Source organism: Rhea americana, unplaced genomic scaffold, assembly GCF_003343005.1.
Source record: "Rhea americana isolate MKP2758 unplaced genomic scaffold, rheAme1 scaffold_47, whole genome shotgun sequence".
NCBI lineage: Eukaryota > Metazoa > Chordata > Aves > Rheiformes > Rheidae > Rhea > Rhea americana.
This window is the reverse complement of record NW_028186612.1, coordinates 1,855,202-1,880,011: the sequence shown is the minus strand read 5'-3', so window position 1 is coordinate 1,880,011 and position 24,810 is coordinate 1,855,202. Positions and strand designations below refer to the sequence as shown.

Genomic DNA, 24,810 nt, shown 5'->3' with positions numbered 1-24,810 from the left:
CTCTCCCCGAACACCAGCTGTAATGTCTCAGAAAGGATATTGGGCCAGACAGACCATTGGTCTAACCCAGTTCTTATAGTTCTTCTGAACAACAAGACAATTAAATTTCAGTTGTCACTCAGAATCAGCTTTCTTAAAGGGGAGGAAAAAAACAAAAAGTGAGATGGCACTTACMATGCAAGAGTGGTGAAACAGTATATAGTACATATCACCCTAGTTCACACTTTGTTTCTAGTGGAAAAATTAACAGCAGGAGCAAGCAGACAAACTCTTACTATTCTTATTTTCATTAAAAAGTATGTAGAGAGCGATGAGCTAATAAGTCTGTGATTAAACAAAAATCTACTATACCAAAAAAGATTGGGAAATTTTCAATTAGCAATCAAGTAATAAGTATTCTTACCCCTCCAGGTTTCTATTTTGTGCTCCTCCAGTTCATAGATCTGAACCTGCAACAGATATATGGAAAGTTTGTAACTCAAAGTATTGATTTCAAACTCCAAATTATTAACAGCATCATTTAGATCTGAATAATTTCCTTACATTTTATTGCAGGCAAGATATAGAGTAAGAATTCCAGGTAACTAATTGCCCAGTCAAAAAGAACATTTCCTGGCAATATCAAGAGGCAAGGGGCAATCCTGCTCCATGTAGTGTAGCATACYGGACCGGACATCTCAAGGGACAGGAAAGATTTTCACCTATCTTTATGCATCTAGAAGTTAGGTTTGCAGTCTAAATCTTTTCTAGACTCAAAGGCATCCCCTCAGGTACTTTATCCCTCTTAAAATAAACATGCCAGAGTAAGCTGTCCAATGATTCCTACCACAAACTGGTGAAGAACTTACCCTGAACACTTGACTTGTTAATGCTAAAAGAGATGAATTTTACTGTTGCTGGATTACACACAAGCAAAAGCACTTGGTTTAAAACTCAGTTCCATCAGCCTTCAAGAAGAACTGCTATTATATAAACATATTTTTTTCTTCTTAAGTTTAACCTTTTACTGAGGTTAAATTCTTCAAATGTTTTTGGATACTGCATCTAAGCCAGGCAGGCTCTCAGTGTTTCTCCTGTGCCAGCAGTGATGCTAACCTGTGTTGAGCTGGTTAAAGGAAGCAAACAGGCCAAAAAATAAGGCTACTTTCTGACAGTTCAGCTCCCCTAACTGACTCACAGAAAAGACAAACAAATGCTACTGGACAAAGGATGTGGAAAATCTGCACYTTTTGACAGCAGCTAACCCTTAGCCCAGCTCAGCTATAACATCACATCACCCTTAAAAAGTTTTTTTAAGGTACTTGCAGATAAGACAAGGGAGGGCAGTTTAGTCTATTCAAATGATCAAACGAGTCTGTTGTTGTTGGGGGTGGGGGGGAATTGTGATTTGAAAAGGACAAGGAAGTGATATAAGCAAGCAAGAGCATTTCATCAACAAACTGCCAATGGGAATTTTAAATTACAGTTAAYTGAAGTCAAGAGATCTCAAACTGATTGTGCAACTCAGCCATGCAACTAAAATATTCGCACGTCTTTAACTAGTTTAACTGTTGATGCTATAGCATCTCCAACAGAGTAACCTTTTAATTCATCTGAACCTCTGTAAATTAACATTCTATTTAACCCTGCCTACTCTTTTCAGAATAACCCCCAATTTCTGCTATAGTTAGGAGCAAAGATGACTTTATATGTAAACATGTAAACCACTACATAATTAACATATCATCTTTTAACTAAGATGAACTTTTTCACGCAATTTTAAAACTAAAAAGCAGTTTTTTGTTAAAGTTCCCCTTTTATAAAGGGTTCTGATTCTTATGACACATGAAGAAACCAGGTATTTTCAAACAACCTGGACAGAAACAAATAAACAACAATCGATAACCAAGTATTTTCCTGCATACTTTTTATATTATACTTAATTTTTAGTAAATATTTTAGGTAGGCCCTTCATCCCAAATACATTAGGTATTAATTGTAATGCTAAGTAGAGTCTAGTACCAAAAACAAGGCTATCATTATGCCATCAAACAAACAAAAAAAAATCAACAAAAAAATAAAGAAAAAACAGTATATCTGGGACATATCTAAGCTTCAAGAGACCTAAGTACTAATTAATCCTTCAAACAACMGTTCAAAATTTCAGTTTCTGTACTATATGCCAACTAATAAGGTATAGCTTAACATTGCACTTACCATGGGAGACTTATAGTATCTATGCAGTATGTTAATGAAATCTGTAATTGTTAACATCCCTGTAACAAGTGATATATAAAAAAACAGAATTACTTCCAGACATTTTCTCTATTTACATTCACCATACATAATTTAATAAACATTACATCTATGTAACATACAGTTATTAGTTCAATACAAATAAATAAATCATTCTAAAGCCATATATGTTCATTTTCACATTTATATAGTATTTTAGAATAAAATCATATGAGTCTGAATTAATATTCAAAACTACAATCTAGGTGCTTCTCCTTCTCTTTTTCAAACTGACCCAAACAAAACCTTGAATCCAGACTGCATCCACCCCCAAAGGAATGGAAAAGAAAAGAGATTTGGAAATGCATTTAAGGTTTAACCTTGCATTTAATTTTCTTTTTGAACATAACACGTTCCCAATAAGCACTTGCCAAGCAGGCAGAATCTAACACAAGAAGAAAATAAATAGTATGATCCATTTTCTTGATTATCACCTGTTAAAGAACTTGAGTCAATTGCTTCCTCACTCAGTCCACTGTAATCCCCAGTGTGTGTACTGAAATACAACCTTCCTTTTCAGAAACAGTACATCCATAGTATATACATTTTAACCAACACCAAGCTATTGAGCATAATATTGATAATTAGTTTAGTTACCTGAAAATATTAATCTTTTTTGAGTTTTCAAGTTCTAAAATTGAGAAGATGTAATTGCTCCACTGATTACTACTCTTACATCTAAACTGAAGAAGCTAAGAAATGGGGAAGGGAAAAATTAATTCAGAGGTCAGCTTTAATTGACTAGAATTCAGTTACAGACAGAAACTGAAATTAAATAAGTTAAGGTACACAGTACCTACACAGTACCTGAGATGTACTGTACAAAGTTACTGCCCCCACCCATAGATTTAAAATATTATCAGAAATATTTTATAAAGTATCTACCATTCATTTCCAAGAACCTTAAATCCACATTCCAGGCTACACAAAGTATTCATAATAGTATTTATAACTGTCACTATGACCCTGTTTTTCAGCTGCAACATAGCTCTCATTTTAGAACATTATTATTATGGTAATGTTAGAGAGAGTTGCACGACTTAAAATAAGCAATATACAGCTAATGTTCCCCCCCACACACTCTGGGGAGATAATATCTGTAGTGCTCAACATTAGCTCTAGCATTTTATGAGTAAGGAGTAAAAGAAACTTTTCACCACTACATCTCTGGGATGCTAGACCTTGGCTATCCCTGATCACCTTCTGTAACAGTAAAGCAGCCTGAAAATTCAAATAATCTTGAAAAACGTTAGATCTACTTACCTACAAAACTCTGTTTTTTACTCTCCCATAGTGGAGCTGCTCTAACACCATTTGCCACTAAGGCAAAAAAGGCTTTCTTTACCTGCAAAAAGAACGGACAACGAAACAAATCCTTACTTTTAACCTAGCACACRGAAAAGTTTCCAGAGTTATTAGGAAAAAATAGCATTATCAGGTAGCTAGTATTCAAAAAACAAAAAGAAACAAAAAACTCTTATAACTTGCATAAAATGGATAAAATGCTTAGCAAACCCAAAACTGATTCTGTTTTTATTTTGCTATGTGAATATTCTAAAGTGAAAACTTCTGATGAATGAATAACCTGATGCTCCCTAACCTCAGACTTTTTCCTGTTTGATATTAAACATAAGATTATCCCCCTCCCTTTAACTCATGACATAAACCCAAACAAACARACTGCAAGGAATGTAAGTCAGAAGTGTCCAATTTAAGCATATGGCTTGAAACTCTGAGATTGCACAATTCAGTTGATTAACATTCACTCTAGCAACAGTTGCAAGAGAAAAAACAGAAATAATAAAAGTCTCATTTCTTTTCCTATCTCAGCAGCTTTTAAACTCCCGACTTGGACAAATTAATCAGTATAAAGTTATTCATTTTAGTATGATTGAAACAAAAGGGCTAACCAATTTTGCCACAGAAGATCTGTAACCAAATTTCTTAGTCTTCAAATTAACCTTCTTCTACTTCTCAACCAGAAGTTAAGGTTATATTGTCATTCTCCAGAAAGTTGCCTGTGAGCATCGGTTCCGTGAAGCATGAAGCAAATCCAGGCTGTTGTGGTCCTCAAAGCCCTGATCTCGATGATACATGCTTGAGCATGGCTTCTCTCCTGCCCACAAGCCTAAATTGCCTCCATGTGAAAATCACATTAAGAAGTGATTGTTCTTATCTAGGTCTTGTTCTGATTTAGAACGAGAACACAGCTGATGTGTGTATACTCATGGAAACATTCCAGGTCCAGGTAACGTAGAAGTAGCAATTGTGATCACTTGACTCAGTTCAGTAATCCGAATAGATCACAAATATAGAATATTTTTAAATATCTGCTTTTTAAAAATCTGTGTCAAAGGGCTACTCTCCACAAAGGACTTCRGAATAAAGAACATCACTATCAGTGGGATCAGTATCCAAAGGGTAGTATATATCATCAAGGGTAGCCGAACAATAAGTCTGCTGCTGTTCTTTGCAATTACCTTAGAAAAAGTTTGCAAAGCCACCCACATTAAATCCAGTGTCATGAGACACTTGACAGAATCTCCATTTAAACTTTGCTTAATATTATTAATCAGTTTACATTTCTCAAAGTTTGTAAGACCTCTAGCCTACATCAGAACACATCACCTCTGCCTACACTTCGGCATGCAATAATTCACCTTGAACATTTCGAAGAGCCAGCGTTATCACTCCGTACGCGAACYTGAATCTTTAAGACTTGGCTTCTGTAAGCGATCCAAGTCTTGGTCAGATTCTTTTCTCTCTCTCTCTAACCATTAGATGGAAATCTACTCTTCTGACCTCAGCAAGGAACAGCTCTCAAAAGTCGTCTTCTGCCTTTACTGATGCTTCTGCAACATCATCACTGAATAGGAGTAAAGATCTGCATAACAATCACCTTCCCTAAACTGCAGTGAAACTAAAGAAATCAGGCTGGGAAAAAAAAATATTCAGAACCCACCAATAAGAATGCAATATACATGTGACAGAATATTTCTCTAGAAAATGATTAAATGAGAAGGGTCCCAGAGATATTAAGTCACTTCATTAACAACTGCTCAGAATGAAGTTAGGTAAAATGTAAACATTACCAAATCCAGCACAGGAGCTTACTATTTCAAAAAGAAGACTGAAACAGCAAAGAAACTCTCGAGGTAGACATCAAAATAAAGTATTCAAATATAACAGTATCACATTTGCCATTAATGTAGCAAAAACCAGCAGCAATGAGTTATCTAGAGAGTCAATAAGAGAGAGAAGTGAGTTCACACAGATTAACTCCACCTTAGGCCATGGTAAATAGGTTCTAACTGCTCTTCATTAAAAAAAAAAAAAAAAAAGGAATGTACACTCAAACTACCTGAAATAGGGAGCTTTCAGCCTTGCTAACTTTCCACTGGAAAGTTACCACTTTCTGTCACACTTTGTAAGCAAAGGTTAACAGCTGCTGTCAACTTAAGTCCCAAGCCTTTCACAAGAACAAGCTGCTGAAGCTGGGTCAGTACATTAAGGTAACAGCTAATATATTAAAATCAGAGGCCAGTGGCAGGAATTTTCCAAATAGTAAATCACACAGTGCAACTCCGTAATTGATAACTTGGAAAAGAATTATGTCCATGAAAGACCTGGAATGTCAAGYACAAGATTTCAGGCAACCCCCAAAATCACAGTCCTCCTTCTCTTTCTCAGATACAGTAGCAGCAAAAAGAGCACCATCTAACACAAGGTACAGATGGTCAAGATGGCAAAACTGAGGGATGATTTTAGATACAGCAATGCTGCTTCAAGACAGAACTCCAAAGATGTATTAGGCAAGAAACTGAGCTCGTGGAAAATCCTGATGGAGGGAAAAAAAAAATCTCAAGGGATCAGATCTTGTCCTGGTTATTTCAGATTTCTTCATAAGTGGTTTATCTCCAAGAATCTTTTATTAGGTATCATCTTGCCTGGCTTCAAAAACGATAGCTTTTGGAAAAACTGAGGGCAGCTGGACAGACTTGGCTACTGAGCTAACTCAGAGTTAAAACTGCTGCAAAAGCCAACAGGTCCAGCTTGGGAACTAAGATAAAAACATTTAAAGTAACAGATCCCTAATATTTAGTAAGAGAATACTTGAACCTATCCTCCTACATCATCTTCCTTGATCTCATATTAGGTGACACTCCTGGTGCTCTCATTCAGCTATGCAAGAAGTGTTACATAATGACCTTTTAAGTACAACAACAATGCCAGAAGTGCTTAACGTTAATACTTGCTGTCTCTTATTTAAGCCAGATTGTTACAACGCAAACTGTTTCATTATTATCTGCTAAAATTCCTTGCAAGCACAAATATACACACATTCACTCATGCTTCCCTTTAGTTTCTATGGTTTACCAATTTCAGCTGCCCRAAGCACTGCTTGGTGGCCAGCCAAGGCACTGGGCTTCCTCTCCAGTGCGCTGAGATGCTTCAGTGATGCTCAGGTAGAATATGGCCACAAGGACCTTTCTTTCAGATTATATAAATATAGCCTGTAGTCTTTAAAAACTTCTACCATGTCCCATCTTTTGACATCCAACATGTATTGCTCATCCTCAGCCCCATCAACAGCGTTGCTCTTGTGTGAGGCCAATCGCCTGCTGTAGCTCTTTCTCTGATCTTAGTTCAGGGTTGGACTGGCCCGACCTTCACGAAACCACTGTTCCTTAGCCAGGTCCCGTAGATTGCTGCTGTTAACACCATGTACAAACATTCTTTACACACAGCACTTTCTTTCCTATTAACTGTATAGTGGGCCTAACAAACATACTGAGCCATTAAGGATAGCATTTGTCTGCCTAAATTTAGAGCTTGCTCTGATGTATATGCCAACCAGGTTCACCTCATCTTCTCTTTATAGCCAACGGGGAATTATCATTCATTGAGTGAATGAATGAATCATTATTCATTTCTGCAGAATGACTCACTAGTCCTCGAGTGAGATAAATTTTGTCCCACAAATGTCAGTCTCTTCCCAYTGACTGCAAGATGTCTACACTCTAAACATCTATGATCAGTTGAGACTATGTGACTACTTGTAATCCAGCAGTGATACTTATGGTTAGAAGAGTTAAACATTCTCATAAACTGTGGTGTATTTTTTTAAAAAAAGGAAGTAGCCAATAAAATATTGGGAAGGATATTAAACAGTAGCTTACAATTTCAATTTTTTTCAAATAAAGCTGCAGTTGTCCAAGCCATACATCTTTTTAAGTTAAATGAAGTTCTGTAGAGGAGCTAGTTTAAGAACTAAAAAATTGTTTTATAGCACATGTATATCATCCAGTATTTTTATAAATTGCCCTGTCTGTAAAGACTAAAATCTACACACAAGACTAACCAATTACATAAGTGCAAGGACTGCTGTATTCAAATTTATTCGCCAGTTATTTTTCTCTTTAGTCTATGGATTTAGTGGAAGTATTCCTTCCTTGGTATGATYATACCTTCTAATAAAGAGGCTACTTAAGGACTTGGCAATAAAGACTTACACCTAAGGTTAAGATGAAGTAGATTTTGAAAAGAAGAATTTCCTACTATACTTCTGTCACATCCTCAACTAAAGTAAAGAGGAATTAGACCCGCTATTAACCTAAAGGCTATGTTTGTTTTCACATCTTAAAAATCTCAACTCGCAACTACACGAGAAGTTCCTCTAGCTCACGCTGAATTTTGGAAAGCTTAGATGAAACCAGATTAAAATTCATTTTTACTTTCCATTCACTGGGCATGGAAAGTGAACACTCCAGATAGATATACTACGGGGTATAGAGCACTTCATAAAATTCAGGAGCTGATGGAGTCATACCCTTCATCAGACCCAAGCAAAACCCCAGAAGAGAGAGATAAGCACCATCTTAAGTCTACGTTACAGTATGCATTCTGCATTTCTCCCCAGAGAGCAGACCCTTTATGTCCCCCCCACCACCACCAAAGGGACCCAGTCCAAGTGAAGACACCAAACTGAGGCTTTATTCATTCTGACAGTCTATGTTGACATGCTCGCACTGAAGCTGACACTCAAGGAGTCTCCTTCTTCCTTTAATGCCACAGATGTGCTGATTTCATAAACAGCTTTTCTATGTAGCTGCTGCTCCAAGCTTACAGCTAACTCTGCTATTCCCCCATCTCAATGAGGGACTCTGCTGATGCTGAGATAAGCCTCACAGCCAGAGCCACTGGGATCAACTGCATTGGAAAGGGTAGAGAAGTTCTTTCAGACTGAGATTTTGCCAAGCAAACAAAAAAGAAAAAAAAAAAAAAGGTGAGGAAACACGTTACTCTCATCCCAGTACAAACTTTACCTACTCACTGTGTAAAAACAGAAATTTCTGACTAATTGGTATAAAGGACCTCACAGTATCTTCCCCAAAGATCCAAGAATGAATGCTTCCTATTGGTTTTAGGAGCTTAATTCCTGCAGCTCTCATGTTTATTGTACACCAGACAAACAGGAGCAGCTTGAAGGCCAGAGGGAAGTCTTCCAATATTATACTGCTGATTCTGGCCTGATCTAAATAAAGGCAGCTTGTATGTGGCCTGCTCAAACTGTCTAGCCCACATGCCAGTAGAAGMCAAATTATATTATTCTTTTACGATTCTGTGGGATGGGCAAGCAAAGGGGTGTGAACACTCCTCAGAAACGCAGACAGTATATTAGTTCATATTTAGCAACTTTTAAGGGGAAAAAGCTCAAAGCCAATTAAGGAACAGACAGTCAATTCTTTCATAAAGCTGTGAGAACTCTGTTGCAATGGCAGACTCATAGTCTGCTGTGTGTTCCTGGAAGGAAAAGATTCTGGCGTATTCTTCCTGGAAACCTGGTCTATCTCATTACCTTGGAGGGAGGCAACACCCCAGTCAAGAATGACCTGGAGGGAACAAGAATAATAAATCCAATTACTGAACAGATTCAGCACAGGGAGGAGGAATACAAATCCTCTTCCACTTTTCTAACATGGAATCCACTGCACGCTCTGCAGAAACTACATTCACTTCCAGCTCGTTAAACACCCATAAAAAAGTTTCTAGACAATTATACCAAATATTTTTCTAGTTATCTGGCAGAAAAATAAGTATTTTAGCTCTTACTAATGTCTAATAGCTACCGGCAGATGCCATTTTCAGTGATGGTAACATCTGGTCCATTACCAACTAGATCATTTAATTGAACAGAAAGTCTAAATTAGCTAACCTTCACGTCATTTAACTGTCCAAGAGTTCTTCAACATATTCAGGGAGAGAATCTTCAGGATTCTGAAAGCTTGTTTTGATGACAGTTTCTATATAAACGTGATTTTTATTAGTTTCTAAAGTACTGAACAAATACTTTAAAAATAGCTTCCAGATCACCTTGAGCAAAAGCCATGTATGTGTTAGTATTAAAGCACAGATTCACTTTTAATAGGTAAGAATATTATGTAGTCAGAATAGAAGGCCTGGGAGAGCTTTTCACACCACAGGGGCTTCTAAAAACTTCACAATATCCAGCAACTGCATTTGCTTTCTACCATCCTTGTAACTACAGATTGCTGCTTGATACACAGCAGGGAAGTCCCTTTTACAGATTGCTCTGGACTACAAAACAGACTATTTAATCCTTCTCACCTTTACATGGACTGAGCAACGAACAAAATAAATTAAATAACAAATGTGTTTGAAGGTCAGACCCCCCCCCCCAAAAAAAAAAAATCTGGTCTTAAATAAGCTTATAGTGCCAAATTTCAGAAACTGCTATAACCTAGGTTAAGTCAGCTGTTTAAAAAAAAAATAAATGGAATTTGGAATGGGGGATAAATGCATTGCTCTGTAGTAAAGAAAGCATTACAAGTCAGCAGCTCATCCAGTAACAAGGAAAATAACATGAAGTTACATCAGGGAAAGACGTTAGTGCTACTAAAGATAAACAATTTGACTGATGAAGCAGGAACAAAGTTCTACATGTTGTTGGCACGTGAATCCAGCTAATATAGGAATTATTCAAATTCCTATTTTCCTTTCAAAGTATTAATCAGTTTCAAAAGACAGGAAAAGGTCAGATTCTTGGTTTCAACTCGTAACAGGTATATATAACGAAATTTACAGCAAAGAGAAAGCAAAGGCAAATCTGGGTGTCACTCCATTTCCCCAGAACACTGCCAAATTAATCGCATTAATACTTGTAGAGTAATTAGATAGTATGCTCAAAATACAAGAAGGTAACAAATAAATCTGCATCCAGCTCGGAGTTTTCCTAGCGTCTAATAAAGATGATCCAGTCCCATATACCAAATATTCAGAATGAAGAGCAGTAAGTGAACATTGTTTCATTGACTGCAGAGYGGCCCTTCAAGGGAGAACCCTCCTAACCCACTCAAAGGATCTGCAAAGTGTTTGTTCTCCTACTATTCCCATCTTGGGAGATGAGCAAGAGATGAAACAGACAGTTTATTCTTTGTGAGCTGCAATACGCTGTTGCAACTTGCCTAGTTTCCCCACCATCCATAGAACCAAATTGCCAAACTTTACAGGACAGCTCGTAACATCTAATTGTCTCTTGACTCCAATCCCTCATGCTCAGGTCACACTTTTAAAGTTTCCTTAGTGTGTATTAAACAAAGATAGCACCTTCTCCGGGAAAAGCAAAACCCGGTGCTTTTCACATATAAGGAGTATTCATGGCAGGGGAGAGAACCACAGCACTGCACAAGAGTTCAGTATTTATCAGGCCTATTACTGATGCATAATTGAAGAGCAAGAGATATACCACTGCCTTCACAATAGCATAACACAGGTGCCAGATGCACAGGTGTTTTCTCAACATATAAAACTAGACTGGTGTGCTAGCACTASGAAGTGAGGTGTTTGGTAGCTGCTGGAATCAAGAGGCCATAGGATGTTCTGACTGACAAATAAGCAATACTGAGGAGACTGTTGACCCATTCCAGCTACCACTGCTGCTACTTAAGACCTGCTTTCTGTTTGCAGTGTAATGTCACCTTACGATCTCCTCTCCTGTTCAGGGTTAAAATAAAATTCCTTACAAATCTTCACATTAAATTCCTCCAAGAAACTGGGACTAAATATTTGCTTTCAAGAATTGATACTGCTTTAGTAGTATGACTCAGATCCTGTTACATAAAAGAACATTTTCAGCCTTCTTATAGTTAACAATATTTTTAGAAGATCTTCCATAATATCTCAAATAATTTTGAAGATAGAAACGGGCTTGATGTTTGTTGTGATTTCTGACCAGTAGAGGGAGGCAGGATACTGCAGACAAATCCAAATCCAAAGAGTCTTTCAAAGGACTGCATTAAAACACAGTGGAGCTCCAATTTTTCTCTTCTTCCATCAACTGCTACTAGCTTACACTAAGGGACGCAAAAAATAAGCCCTCACCACACACTTCGTTTTGAATCTTGAACTATTAAAACTTGAATTMAGTTAGAAATAAAGTATCTGAAGAACTGTATCAAGATGTTAAGGCACTTTAAAAATTAGGAGAAACACTAATTTGAGTACGAGTGAAACAGATTCAGGAATGACACCAAACCCAAACCCATGCAGAACCCACTTACTTAAAAAGGGTTCATAGACACTGAACGCTCCATAAGACTATGCACTACATTATCCAAACAGGAATGAATATGCGGTCCCAAAGCACTGAAAAATAAGTTGCTTATATACTAAAAATTGTAACACGAACACTAAGTTTTTGTTTGACTGCCCTTATGATGTCTTTCTCCTCCATCCCTTTGTTTTCAAAAAGCAACAAAAAACCTCTTCAATTTTTAAATTTCAGACATTCATAGGTGCATCAGCTTTACAATCAGAATGAAGAAGATCAATGTACTGAAGATACCATAGCTAGAACTTTAATACAAGGCAAAAGGTAAAGAACAGCACAGGAAAATACTGACAGAGAAGTATTTAGAAGATCTGCTAGCAGTGTACCCAAGGATCAGTGTTCAGATCAACTGGCTTAAAGTTTTCTTAAATAATATATAGTTTACTAGTTTTGTGAAACTGTTGCAGCAGAGCTGGAAGACAGTGCCAATGCTGCAAGAACATTATTATTTTACAAGAAAAGTTATGACTTCATAAATTAGAGAATGATGAAATTGGGATGAAATTTTATGGTATAAAGCACAAAAGTATGCAGTTTGGAAGAAGAGTTGTTTACCAATAATTTAAGTTCAAAATATAGTTCACTTATGCCATGTATCAGAGTAGGAATGAATAACTACAGACCGCCTCTCTACCACTCCCCTCCTCCACTTAAAAATACCTGAAGAAGCAAGCTGAGATTATGCTCCCATGAATACAGCCAAAGCATCCCCCTCACCCCACCTTTGCTCTTCTCCACTTATAATCCAAGACCCTCATTAGAGATCCCAAACAAGGCGTGGATTTGGGTGGGGTATTGGTGAAAGGTTTATTATCAGAGTAACCTGTTTTCCTTTATGGTGATGACTAACAAATTTCACTCAGTTGTACTCTGCTTCACCAAGCATTATCCCACATTGGCTCAGCAACTGGAGATGAATTTCCAGCTTCGTGGTATGAATAGTGTTATCTCAACACAGCTACAGTAAAGAAAGTTAGTATCAATCTAGCATGACTTTATCATCTGATGACTATTCATCAACAGACCTGGGGAATCCAAAAGGAATGGGTGATCTGCTCCAGGGGCCCTAAGATTAATTGGTTCAAGCAGCAAAGAGGAAGACTTGTCTTTCCAACTGCAACAGTGACCAAGATCAAGCCGTTGCCCCAGGTGATTACTGACAGCTCAGGACTCAACTAATTGTGGGTCATGCGAACAGCAAGCTACAGATACCAACTCCCAAAAGATTACCTCATAGTGAAAGAATAAATATCCTCTAGAATGAAAAAAGSAAGCTAAGTCTTTTTAAAGAACTGAGAGGCTGTCAATTAACATTTCCACCCCAAATTTGACTTTTCAGGTCAAAGGATCTGGATTCTTTAGTCCAGAATTAACAGTCATTCTCTCTTTTGGGCAGAAGAAAGGAAAAGCTGTAGAACCCTTTCCCTCCAAGATGGTTAAAGAAAGTCAACAGGATTAACCTCCCACAGAATAAAGCTCCTAAGAGACAGAGAGAGAAGTCTCTGAAAAGGAATGTAGCAAAAGAACGGGGTGAAGCATTCATTATGTCTAAATGTAACAGATGTTCTTCGCTGATAGTTTAGATTGCTTGGATAATCACTGAGTCCATGCAAACGGTTGAGTGCAAGAACAGATGCAGCTGAAAGATTATCAAAACAGTCAAGAGGTGGAAGAGGCATGGAAAATTGATACTGTGAATATTTAAACTCTGTGGAATTGATGCCTGTGAACTTCTGAGCTCTCTCTTCCATCTCTAACCACAGATCAGATGTATTTTCACTACAAAATCCAACACCCAATAAAGAACCCTTGGGAAGAAAAGGAAGAAAAAAGTGACCACTAAAATGATTCCAAGTATTTAAGATCCTTTTCTGGATAAAGGAGGAAAGGGTCACCAGTGTCTCATGTTATATAAACTGTTACGTCCAGTGATGCCCTTCTGACTACCAGATCAGTTAGCAACAGGAAGCCTTTCGGCACATGGGCGRATTCTTATCCAGAGCCTTATCTAAATTTTAATATAATTCTAGTAYTAAGTATAAACAGACATATTGCTCAACTAATTAAGTATCTGTTCTTGCTTACATCAAAAGTTCCTGCCTCTTCAGGTAATGGTCCTCAAGAAGGATGAGTGAATCTCCAGCATAAGTGACTATAAATTGACTAGGACACACGCAATGCTGCCATATTACTTTTGTTGCATAATGTAGGTTTTGTATTTTTGAGATTGTTGTATGGATAATCCAATATTGTAMAGAATTATGTGATAAACAGGATGGTTCTGGGAACACTTTGAGACTAGATATCTATTACGCGACTGTCTCTTGACTGTGGATCTAACTGAGCAGTACATTCCAAGCCAATATTACTTCACTGGGCTTTGTCAAGTCAAAATTGAAGCACTTTTAAACAAAAGAAACCTCCCACTAATTTCAAAATTTAGGAAATAGACAAAGAAAGCCACAACACTCTACCACAACTCTACTCTGCTTCTATAGCAGGTGCTTTCCTTTGGCAAATAAATTTTTCACACAGAGCCAAAAGTCTAGCAGATGATGATTAAAAGCAAAATGAGAATCTGAAAACAAAGATTTCCAGGAGAACTTAGCTTGCAGAATTAAGCCATCCATTCTAGTCCCATATTATCTTACCAATATATTAAGAGTAGGCTGAAAGTGTCCRGATACTTCATAACTATGACAGAGGTCTTTACATAAATGTAGGTGAGTAAGATTTGATAGCCAAGAAGGCGGCAATATAATTCTGTGCTCATTTGAAAAGCTTTTTAGTTAGTGATTTCAACTACAATATAAATTATATCTTCCCTTCCTATTGAGCAAAGAAATTTTCCCCTATTTCCTTCTCTAACAGGCCATGAAAGATACAGTTGAAACAGTAGGGTTTCTGGAGTCAAAGCACAAGAGAACTTCAAGAGATCAGACTTCATTTAACACTCAGGAAACACACACATCAGAAGAAAAACAAGCGAACTGAAAAAAAAAGACTGTAAGGAGAATACTCACTTGTAACGTAGTGTCGAAAACAACAAGCTTAGAGCTTGTTGGAACAATGTCGTAACACTTGTGTGACCTCATGAATCGCACATAAATGTCACTTTCCGATTCTTCAAGTGCTGTAAGTAAAAACATCACGTTTCTTTGAGATTATTTTAATTAAACAATGTAAAAAGCATGCCAAATCAACTACACACCATTGCAGAAGGACATCCTTACAGTGAAACTCAGATTCACACTTTCAGTTCATAGTTCTGAGTTTTGCATCTCAGATGCATCTTTCCTTTCAAATTACATAGTATAAAGATGAAAGGACTTTAGTACTGAGCTTTATCTTTTTAAAAAATCCCCTCTTTTCTTCAATGGCAAACTATTGAATAGGCTCATATATATATACACCATATTTCTCTGTTATCATTTCTGTTCAGTCTACTTTTCACTTGATAATTYTGTATTTTCTTAAGAGGCAGCAGACAAGTTTGGCAGGTTATGCAATCAGTACTATCCTATTCAAGCTACTTAACACACATCACAAATCCCAGACTTAGTGATTTATGGAAGAAGGATCCACTTGGGCCATTTAAAACAGTGGCAAGGATCAAACATCCAATGTAGTCTATGCTAGTTTAAGTTGCTTTTTGCAGAGTTTAAATGCAGATGCATCTAGTTTTCTGATCATCTTAGGTACTTCGTTTACTTTTAAAAAGCCCCTTTCCCACTGAAACACAAGCAGCATGACAGTTCCACAGAAATATAGAAGGTAAAAAGAGTCCAACTGGGGAGAAGCAGGAGAGAAAAAAAAAATGTTGGAGTTACATGGCTATAAAGATCAGGACCAAAAGTGAAAACAACAGGAGTTAAGAAAAAAAGACATTAGGAAACAACATGAGCAAACTGACACAGAAMGCACAGAAAATAGGCAAGCAGACTTGAACAAGCCTGGTAAGAAGCAACCTTGACGAGGTGATACCAAAGGGGAACTGGAACTTACTTGGCAAGAGCATATTAGAAGAAGCAGTTTAAAAAAGGCAGTCTGGACACAGAATCTCTTATACAACACCGTAACGTAGTAAAAGCTTATCACTCTCTAACTCCTGCAATAGCTCAAATGGCTAGTGTCTGTACAGAATGAACTTAACTACCATGTGATACCATATGGGGGGGGGGTGTTGTTTTGCTTTTAAATGCAAGAACTAGAGGGAAGAAGAAAGCTAAACATTAAAAACAACATTATGAGAATATTTGGATGACAACGCAAAAAAGCTGACCATTAGGAAGTTAAAGTTGCCTCCACAACCATAAACACAGTTCCTCTGCACYATATCAGAGTCCTTATTTACTTTAATCTCTCTTCTTCCCTACGGACAATACATAGTGAGAACCGGGCTTGAACCGGTAAGCCAAACCTCCAGTAAATAAGACTGGTTACTAACATAATCAGTAACCATGGGAGAGATGTTGCATTGTCATGTTTTTTCCAGAACCACGGAAACTACAGTCAGTCCCACAGAACGGCATGAAACTATCTTTTCTTCCAGCTTCAGTCCTCTGCCTCTTTCCTTACATATTTTCCTATTTCTGCAATGAGAGAAACAGTGACCCAACCATCCTGAATCATTTGCAGGGCAAGTCTGTTCTCCACACCGACAGAAACGGAGGTTCCATGAAACTTTCATCATGTATATACAAATTATCACAAATGTATGTGTCCAGGGAAAAGACCGTTCCAATTCTGAATCTGTGTTTCCTATTGTTCCCATAGCCGTAACAGTGCTGTTTTATATATAATTAAGTATACTGCAGGTAGAAGCAAGTGTTGGAAGACATCAAGCAGCAGACAAAAACAATTGTTTTGTAGTTTAACTGAAAAAAATGTTTTTACACTCTTAGCACAATACATCATCATTCTGTTCAGTTTTACTAAATTATTAACAATTATGCAAGTTGTAATACATTACAATAGCAAATGCAGTAATCGGCGGGCAGGACGTGTTCTCCACTTTATTTAGGTAATGCTGTCAATGGCAGTACAGCGAACACATGCCTACAGACCCTTCTCTCACTCACCACACATTCCCACCACCAAATACGTACCTTCAACTGAACCTCAACAACTCTCACCCTCTTAAGGGCACCTGAATTAGTCCCACACACTATCTCACCCTACATTCACTGTTTTCCCAACCTGGAAATCAGAATTGGTCATATCCCTTTACGCACCGCAGCTCTGCAGATGGACATTGGAAAGTTACAACGGGAAATACTGAGAGGCATGAGATAAACATCCACGAGCACTGTGTTTAACACCCATGTAACAGCTATGAAACTAAACAGGATCTGAACAAGGATCCAATTGTCCAGCTGGAACTGAGGTTTATTTATACAGAAGATCCTTATAMTTCAAACATGTGTAATGCACTGATTTATTAGCTAGCAACTAAATATGTAAAACATAAGCAATGCTAATCTCCCTCATATGTTTTAAATGGCTTTCAAATGTCTGTTGGGAAGGATATTTGAGACCTTCTACACACCTTTAACTACTTGGCACTACTAGACACAGATGCCTTAAACCCATTCCTTGTACAGATATTCTATGCATTGTCAGTCCATATAACCRCTCAAAGGAGAAAAATCTCTCGAGATGAAGACTTTCAGTATACCTCCAAGGTACACTCACACCTCACCTTTCCCGCACAGCACTACTGGGCAGGGCAGTCATCTCTACAGTTCCTCTCACCTTCACAAGAGGACAAACTTACTGCTTTTGGTTATATCCAACTACGACTGCACTGCAAACAGAAGCATCCTAAGGTAGGTCAGGGAAATTATATTTGATTTGTATTTTATTATCTATTTATTATCTAGCGCTAGTTTTATTTGTTTTTACTATAACTTCCCACCCTCCTTGGCAGTTTTCTATAGGCTTATAGCTTTTCAGCTCTGCATCACTGATCAAAGCTTCATTACAGCAAATCTCTTTATGCAGAGAAACTAATCTGTAATACAGACTTCTCTACATAAAAACCAGCAATTATTCTAGAGCTCTACATGCTAGAACCTTAAGGTAAGTTAAGGAAGAAAACCAAGAAAGTTACCTCAAAATTCCTTCTTAGCAGTCGTCATCACTCTTGAACTTTTTGAGTTATACTTCTTCCTGCTCYGTGGTTCTATAAGGCCAGGAAGAAAAAGCTGCATCCAACAGCAAAGCTCTGTCTCACTCACGTGTAAGATCTGTTTCACACTAAGGTCAGTRAACCTAACTCTCTTGGTTCAATACCCAGAGTGTTCCCAGCCCACAAAATGGGCTTGAGAGGCTCCCAGTAAGTGCTAGCCAAGCCTGTCACAACAGAAGACTACTATATTAGAACATCTAGATAAAGATGCCACCAGTGGTTCAAAAACCTTTTGCTTAAGCCTCAGAAGTTTGATGGCAATTTCTGTGCTACTTTGAAAGCCAGCTTCAGAAGATTATCTTGCCTCAGTTGAGATAAATGTTCAACCAGAGCGTTGCTTTTTCTGTGAACTAGAAATGCAGATGAGATCACAGGAAAATGTGGCTCTAAGTTCCCCGCTATGTTGGCTCTGGGATAAACTTCTTGTCCAACCACTTCCAAAAAAATAGTGGGAAGTGGTGCAAGTTGAGTAAAAGTCCATCCTCCTTGGTTGCCTCTGTGGCTATAATGCATAAACAGGCTTGTTCTGAACTTGCACAGATGAAGCAAGCTRAGACACATCTGTTGTAAGGTATTTTATAGCTACTGTTTTCATGAGCAAAACAGATTACCTGGGGATCTGTTACAGGGGCTTCTCAAATTCACTAGAAGCAATTCAGCTGAGCCTGAAGTATCTATTTTGTGGAAGGTTAAGACCATTACTACTACAACAAGCTCCTGATGTTTGGAGCTAGAAAATAAAAATCTTAGCTTCTTGCAAAGCAAGTTTGTCCACCTTCAGTGGATTGCCCTTCCTTAAAGGCTTGCTGGTGAAGTTTCTTCAAGCAAGCATTAAGGTTTGCTGCAAATAATCCTGTGACTAAATAAGCAGAATTCTCATCTAAATCACATACATTAGTTCACAAGAATTACTCTGGAGCAGTTAACCTGCAAATTCYTATTGCAATCAGTTCTGCATGCTGGGAAAGTTCATTTAAAGCATGGAGCTTCATCCTAGTACCACTATGAATCTTGTCCTCTGTTCTAGAACACGATCTGGATGCTAGTTGGCTCATAGATAAAGAGATTTGCAGCARGAAGCATCTGAATCTAGAGCAAGGATATGGGGGAGGAGAAGAGTACACCAATAAATAGCTGAGTAGATATTTCCATATGGATTTTCACTCAAAGCATATTTCTTGAAGATTCATCTGAAACTTACTTGTGCATGTTTTCCCTGTGTGTTTTCCCCCACTCACAGGTGAGGCTGAAGAACTCCAGATCCCCAGTGCTTTCTGCCGCAATTTTTGACAGAAAGAGCACAAAGACAAGTCACCAGAAAGTGACTTGTGGCAGTCACTGCGGAAGGGGACTGCAGAAGGTTCAAGCATCAGAAGTTGAGAACCCCCCTCTTATGGCGTCTTTTGTAGGGTAAGGTTTCTCTCCAGCTACCCGATTTTATTTATTTCTACAGATAGAGATACTTCAAAGACTTCAAGACCTATTGGTTTAGGGAGTAGAGAAAGGGGAAAACAAATCAGCCACACTCATGGACACCAAATGACTCTTACTGCCTTCTTCTCCCTGACTTTCCTCTGCAAAATCAGACATGCTTTAACTTTTCATTTCTGGGAAATATTACTTAGAAAACTCACAGCTCTTTTTCTACAGCATAAGTAGTCAGCAATACTAAAGTAGAGACTAGGAGAAGGTACAACATCTGTTTAAAGAGTTATAGAGGAACTGGTGTCCGAATACTCCCCATAAAGGCACAGAAAGCTTCAGCGGCATCATTGAAATGAAACCACTCCTCAGATCTGCAGAACAGCAATCTACAATTCCAACTTTCCCTCCTAGAATTTCAAGGCCTTCCAAGAACAAGACAAAACAGAAAACAAACAAAAAAAGCCTGTTACTGAAAACCACAGACTGTCTTTCTGTGCTGTATTCATATAGGGCCAGTCCAACAACAATTCTGGTCCACAAGTGATTCCTAGTTTCAATAGCAATACAAAATAACAACTTTTTCTGTTGTATTTTATATTTKAAATTTATAGATATATTATGCTCTTTGTCTTTCTGAACTGGTATCCAGTAGCATTTCAAGATTAGTCTGTGGTTCCAGGAGCGTTGGAAAAAGAGACTTTGTGTTCCCACAGACCATYTCCCCTCATCTGATTTAAGAGTTAATTTAACCACAGACTACAATCATGTCACTGCAGCTGCACAACACTCTCTATAGCACTCCTGCTCCTCATGATTAGATTGAGAGCTGGTAGCTTTAGTAATTCTCTGAACATCTGAAGAACACAAAAAAATTCTTCTTACAGACCTGACGGACTGTTTACACAAATAACATTTCTGAGATTACTATCAAATTGACTGTCAAATTTGAAAAACACTTAAAGCTTGTAGCAGTACATCAAAACCATACTCAGTTAACCATCCAGCTAGATGAACAACTGAGAGAAAGATAGAAACCACGTATATAGACATTAAAATGCTTTTTCCAATGATTTTGTCAGAATTAGTCTGGGAAACTATAAAAATTTAAAAGGCTTCGAGCTCCCTTACAGCAACAGGACCTAAGCAACAAGACCAACACTAGACTCTTCAACTTGATTATCACTAGCRCAACTATCTCCATTTGGCCAGTTCAACTGCTAGATTTAAAAAAGAGGTAAAAAAACCCCACATTTTACATGGTATTCACATATACTAAATAACCTATTTACTAGTAAATACATTTTCTTTTCAGTTACTGCCCACATATGCATCTGCAATTTAGGTTATTCCAAGTCATACTCACAAAAAATCAAAATTTCAGATAATATGTTCAATGTTGTATTTCGCAGGCTACAGAATTGACATTTTTCAGTTCGAGACACAAGAGTTTTTCATCCCAGTATTTACTACAGAACTGATCCAACAACAATACATTAGGAAAGATTTATTGGTATAATTATGCTGACAAACTTTACTAAAAATACTGACAAAAACACTATGCTATTATCATTCATATCATTTAATCAATTAGGAAGTCTTTTGTTAACATAATAATAACAAAACGAACTTAGAAAACTATATGTCTTCACAGTAAAGACAGCACTTCGAGAGCTGTTAAGTGACAGCTACAGCTAGATGCACAGACATTTTTTCACATCCCYACCAGCACTCCTTTGCCAAAGACAGGACGACTCTATCTTTTCACAGGCCATGTTGAAAGCTTCAGTTTCACAGCAGCACAAGCAGCAGCACAGCATAGTAGCAGCAGCTACTGTGCCCCTTCCACTGGCCATATGTCCCACTCCCTCCCCCACGCTGGTTCTAGATTTACAAAGAACTGTTTGACAAGCTGGCAGAAAAAGCTGAATTTGTCCAAAATTTTGTTTTTTGTTAGTGCCAGCTTTAGGGCTATTAGGCTCCCATATTTAGCCCTATGGCAAGCAGATTAGCCTGCAGTGCAAGGGAAGGGCAGGAATATACAGCACAGGGGACACCACCCTTGCTCTGGCAGCTAGCCATTAGATCAGTGTAGCTCCATCAAACTGTACCAGAAGACTGCAGAGTGACTAATCAAATAAACAAGACAGCATGAGTTACCTTTCCCTATCACTRTTGATAGCCCTTTGCAGAATATACAATAGGTTAAAGATATGGCCTTAACCCTGCTAGCTCTTGTTCTGCCTGAATTTTTATCCGAAAATTGTTCCCAAAGCTGGCTGTAACAGAATGAACCGACTGGATGAGTTCCTTAATAGCCTTGATAGTATCTCTGGTAACTTCCACAAAGCAGGAGATAGTAGCTCTAATGTAAACCACTAAATCCAATAGGTGTAAAAAGATGCACAGAACGGATGTAGTTAACCAACTCACAAGAGCAGCAATGGCGCTAAGTAGCAAGAATCACAAGCTATTCCTCAGAGGACAAAGTGTCTCTACAGGTGACCAACAACCAACAGAAAGTCATTTCCAAGTGCAACAGAGGCACCTGAATGAGAAAGTGGGAAATGTCAATTAAGAGACAAGGTCTGTCCTGACATTTGCTGTGCCTTATGACCCCACGCTGCTTACCTAGATGGGCCATAAGGTAAAGAAGGTAACAGTGTTCTAAGAGCAACATTCAAGGAATCAAGGGTACAGGCAGGCCTTTATCAACATTCAAAGCTGAAGTATAGCCAGGAACAAATACTGAAATGGACAGCCTTGGATTCAACTAATAACAGCTTAATTTCAACCAACCTTCTATGAAGAAGCACAACTAATTTGCTAGCAAAATGAGGATTTTTAAAGGTTTGACAGATACACTGACAAACTAAACTTTACACATCATACCCAGTAAAAAGCATGGGAACTAAGGGACTGGAAGAAATGACCAGGTAACTGCAATTTTGTCACAGAATACCACAGTGTGAGGAAATGACTTTTCAGTCTGCTAAGCTATCCAAGAGGCAGGAGCATAAGAAACAGTGGACAAGAAACAAGATTCTAAAAGTATAATCAGTGTCATACTTGGTAGGAAAGGAATAAAGCCATAATTTAAGCTTGGCAAGCTTAAAAAGGAGAAAAGGAAAGAGAAAAAGAAGTAGTGTTATGCTGTATCATTTGATTTCTATTTAATCAAGAGGAAGTGTTTTACTGGAGGGGGGAGAAGGGAGTAAGCACTCAGAATAAGGCCTGGTAGCAAAAAAAAGATGGAAAAGGCAGAAGATAGTTACAAAGATGCCTACTGTATCTGGCAGGAGATAGATCATCAAGTTTTCAGAACATGCCAGGAACAGCTTTGCTGCAAACATGGTAACAAATGCTAGCAAATTACTGTTTCTCATTTTAAGGGGGGGGGGAAATGGTTTAAAGTCTAATACATAGAAAGTAATAGGAGTTAACTGTTCCATAAGATTAAAAGGATTTTAAATGCAAGGAACCAATACAGAGGGCATAATGACAAAGATGAGAATCCTTTTCTTTATAAAAGAAAAAGAGCTTTAAAATAACCTGGCAGACCACACACTAAACATCCACAGTAGCATTATTCATGCAGCCACAGGCTATACAATAYGGAAGTTGCAGATCGAACATTTCCCACTCCTGATCTAAATGAATGCATGAGCTGGCAGCTAAAGAAAGATCATATTAAGTTAACAAACATAAGRTACTGTGATACAAAGAAATGATGGGAAGCGTATTTGGAGATCAGTATCAGAAGCTTCTTCAGTGATCCAAGATGAATCCAATTATATGTTACAACACAAATACATGACTTGTGATAGGAAGATGAGGATTTAAAGAAAAAAAAAGAGGAACGAGCACATAGGTATAACATTAGAAAGAGTAAGCCATACCCTGTAAACTGTAATTCATCCTGCAAATAAGAAGTTCTAGAAGTAAACAAAATAAGATGGAGGAATAGGTACATTAAAAGATAAATAACAAATGGAGAAGCAAGCCCACACTGTCTTGTTGCTTCAGCCTTCAGAAAAAGTTTGATTGCATCTACTAATAATGATGAGCTTAAACAAAAAACTTACCTTAGGCATTTCAGTTCTAGAATGATGATCGTAATTGTTCAAACACTTAAAAATTAAATTTAGGATTGCTTGCATCTATACCTTCCTGCACACAAGTTTTTGCATGCGCCTTCTGAATTTCAGAGTTTGTACAACTGTTCAATCTTCTAAGATAACTAGAGTGACTCAGATTTTTTTCCTCTCCCCGTTACAAGGACTTGCTTGATGCAGACACAGCAAGTTACTACATATGTAGATAGGAGTCACCATAGCTGAAAACAAACAGCTCTGAACTMAGCAGGTTCACGAAGGAGGAAAATACAATATCTCTTTTTAAAAAGAGAGCCCAACAGATTCTAAAAAAACAGCCAGAATAACCATTTCCTAGGTATATGTTGAAACAAGCTGTTAAAACCAAAGTATTTGTAAGTTCCTAGAGGAGAAGGTGATAGAAAGCAAGTAAGAAAGCCAATCTCGTTCTGTCAAGAACAGTCGATTTTTAATGAGGTGAGGAGGTTGGTTTTTGTTTGTTTGTTTGTTTTTYAAAATGCAGACAGGATGAAATGGTCACCTTGATGGAAGGGAAGAASAGAGAGGAAAAATGACAATACATTTGATATATTGATTTTTAAGCAAGACGATACTATTACACACAAAAAGATACGGTAGAATCACAATGTAGGTGCACCACAAGCACTTCACCGCAGCAAAACTATGAAAACCTTTTTTTCAATGAGTCTGTAAGATTGGATGACAACTGTGTTCAAGGAGATGTCAGCTCCAATTCAAATTCTTCTCAAATTTGGAGCATTTACAATGTCTCATGTGAATCACTTAACGCAGAACATCACAAGTTCATGCTATAGCTCTTCTGTACAGGTGAGGTTTTAAAGACAGATGYTTTCTTCCTACACTTCCAAAAAGTCTGACAGAATTGAGTTTTTTGAAACCTTCATGCTGAGAATTTTAACTGAACTTGACTACCATGTGCAAGAATTATTGGAGGAACATGGAAAGGAAAAGAGATTTCAGGGATGAGAAAAAAGAAACCCACACAGCAGCACCCTATGACTTGTTTTGACTTTAAGCTACTTTTGAACASCTTTTACCTGTGGCTTGATGTTTTACAGGGAAGATGCACCAGAAAAATATCAGAGGATCRGGGCTTAATTTTACTCAACACTCTCTTTAGTGATCTTTAAAAAGGGAAGAAAACAGGCTTTGAAGAG

General features: G+C 37.8%; 1 protein-coding gene across 6 annotated transcripts in view; it reads right to left on the bottom strand.

Annotated features, from left to right (window-relative positions):
- Positions 1–24,810, bottom strand: part of PRKAG2 (protein kinase AMP-activated non-catalytic subunit gamma 2) — a 215,860-nt gene that overhangs the window by 16,420 nt on the left and 174,630 nt on the right. For 5 of the 6 annotated variants that reach the window (XM_085316450.1, XM_085316451.1, XM_085316452.1 and 2 more), the window contains 4 exons: positions 14,929–15,038; positions 3,538–3,619; positions 2,197–2,255; positions 404–449 (listed from right to left, as the gene is read on the bottom strand). In XM_085316450.1, the coding sequence (XP_085172576.1) occupies positions 404–449; positions 2,197–2,255; positions 3,538–3,619; positions 14,929–15,038 (297 nt within the window). The remainder of the gene's footprint in view (positions 1–403; positions 450–2,196; positions 2,256–3,537; positions 3,620–14,928; positions 15,039–24,810) is intronic. The other variant, XM_085316455.1, reaches the window with a different exon arrangement.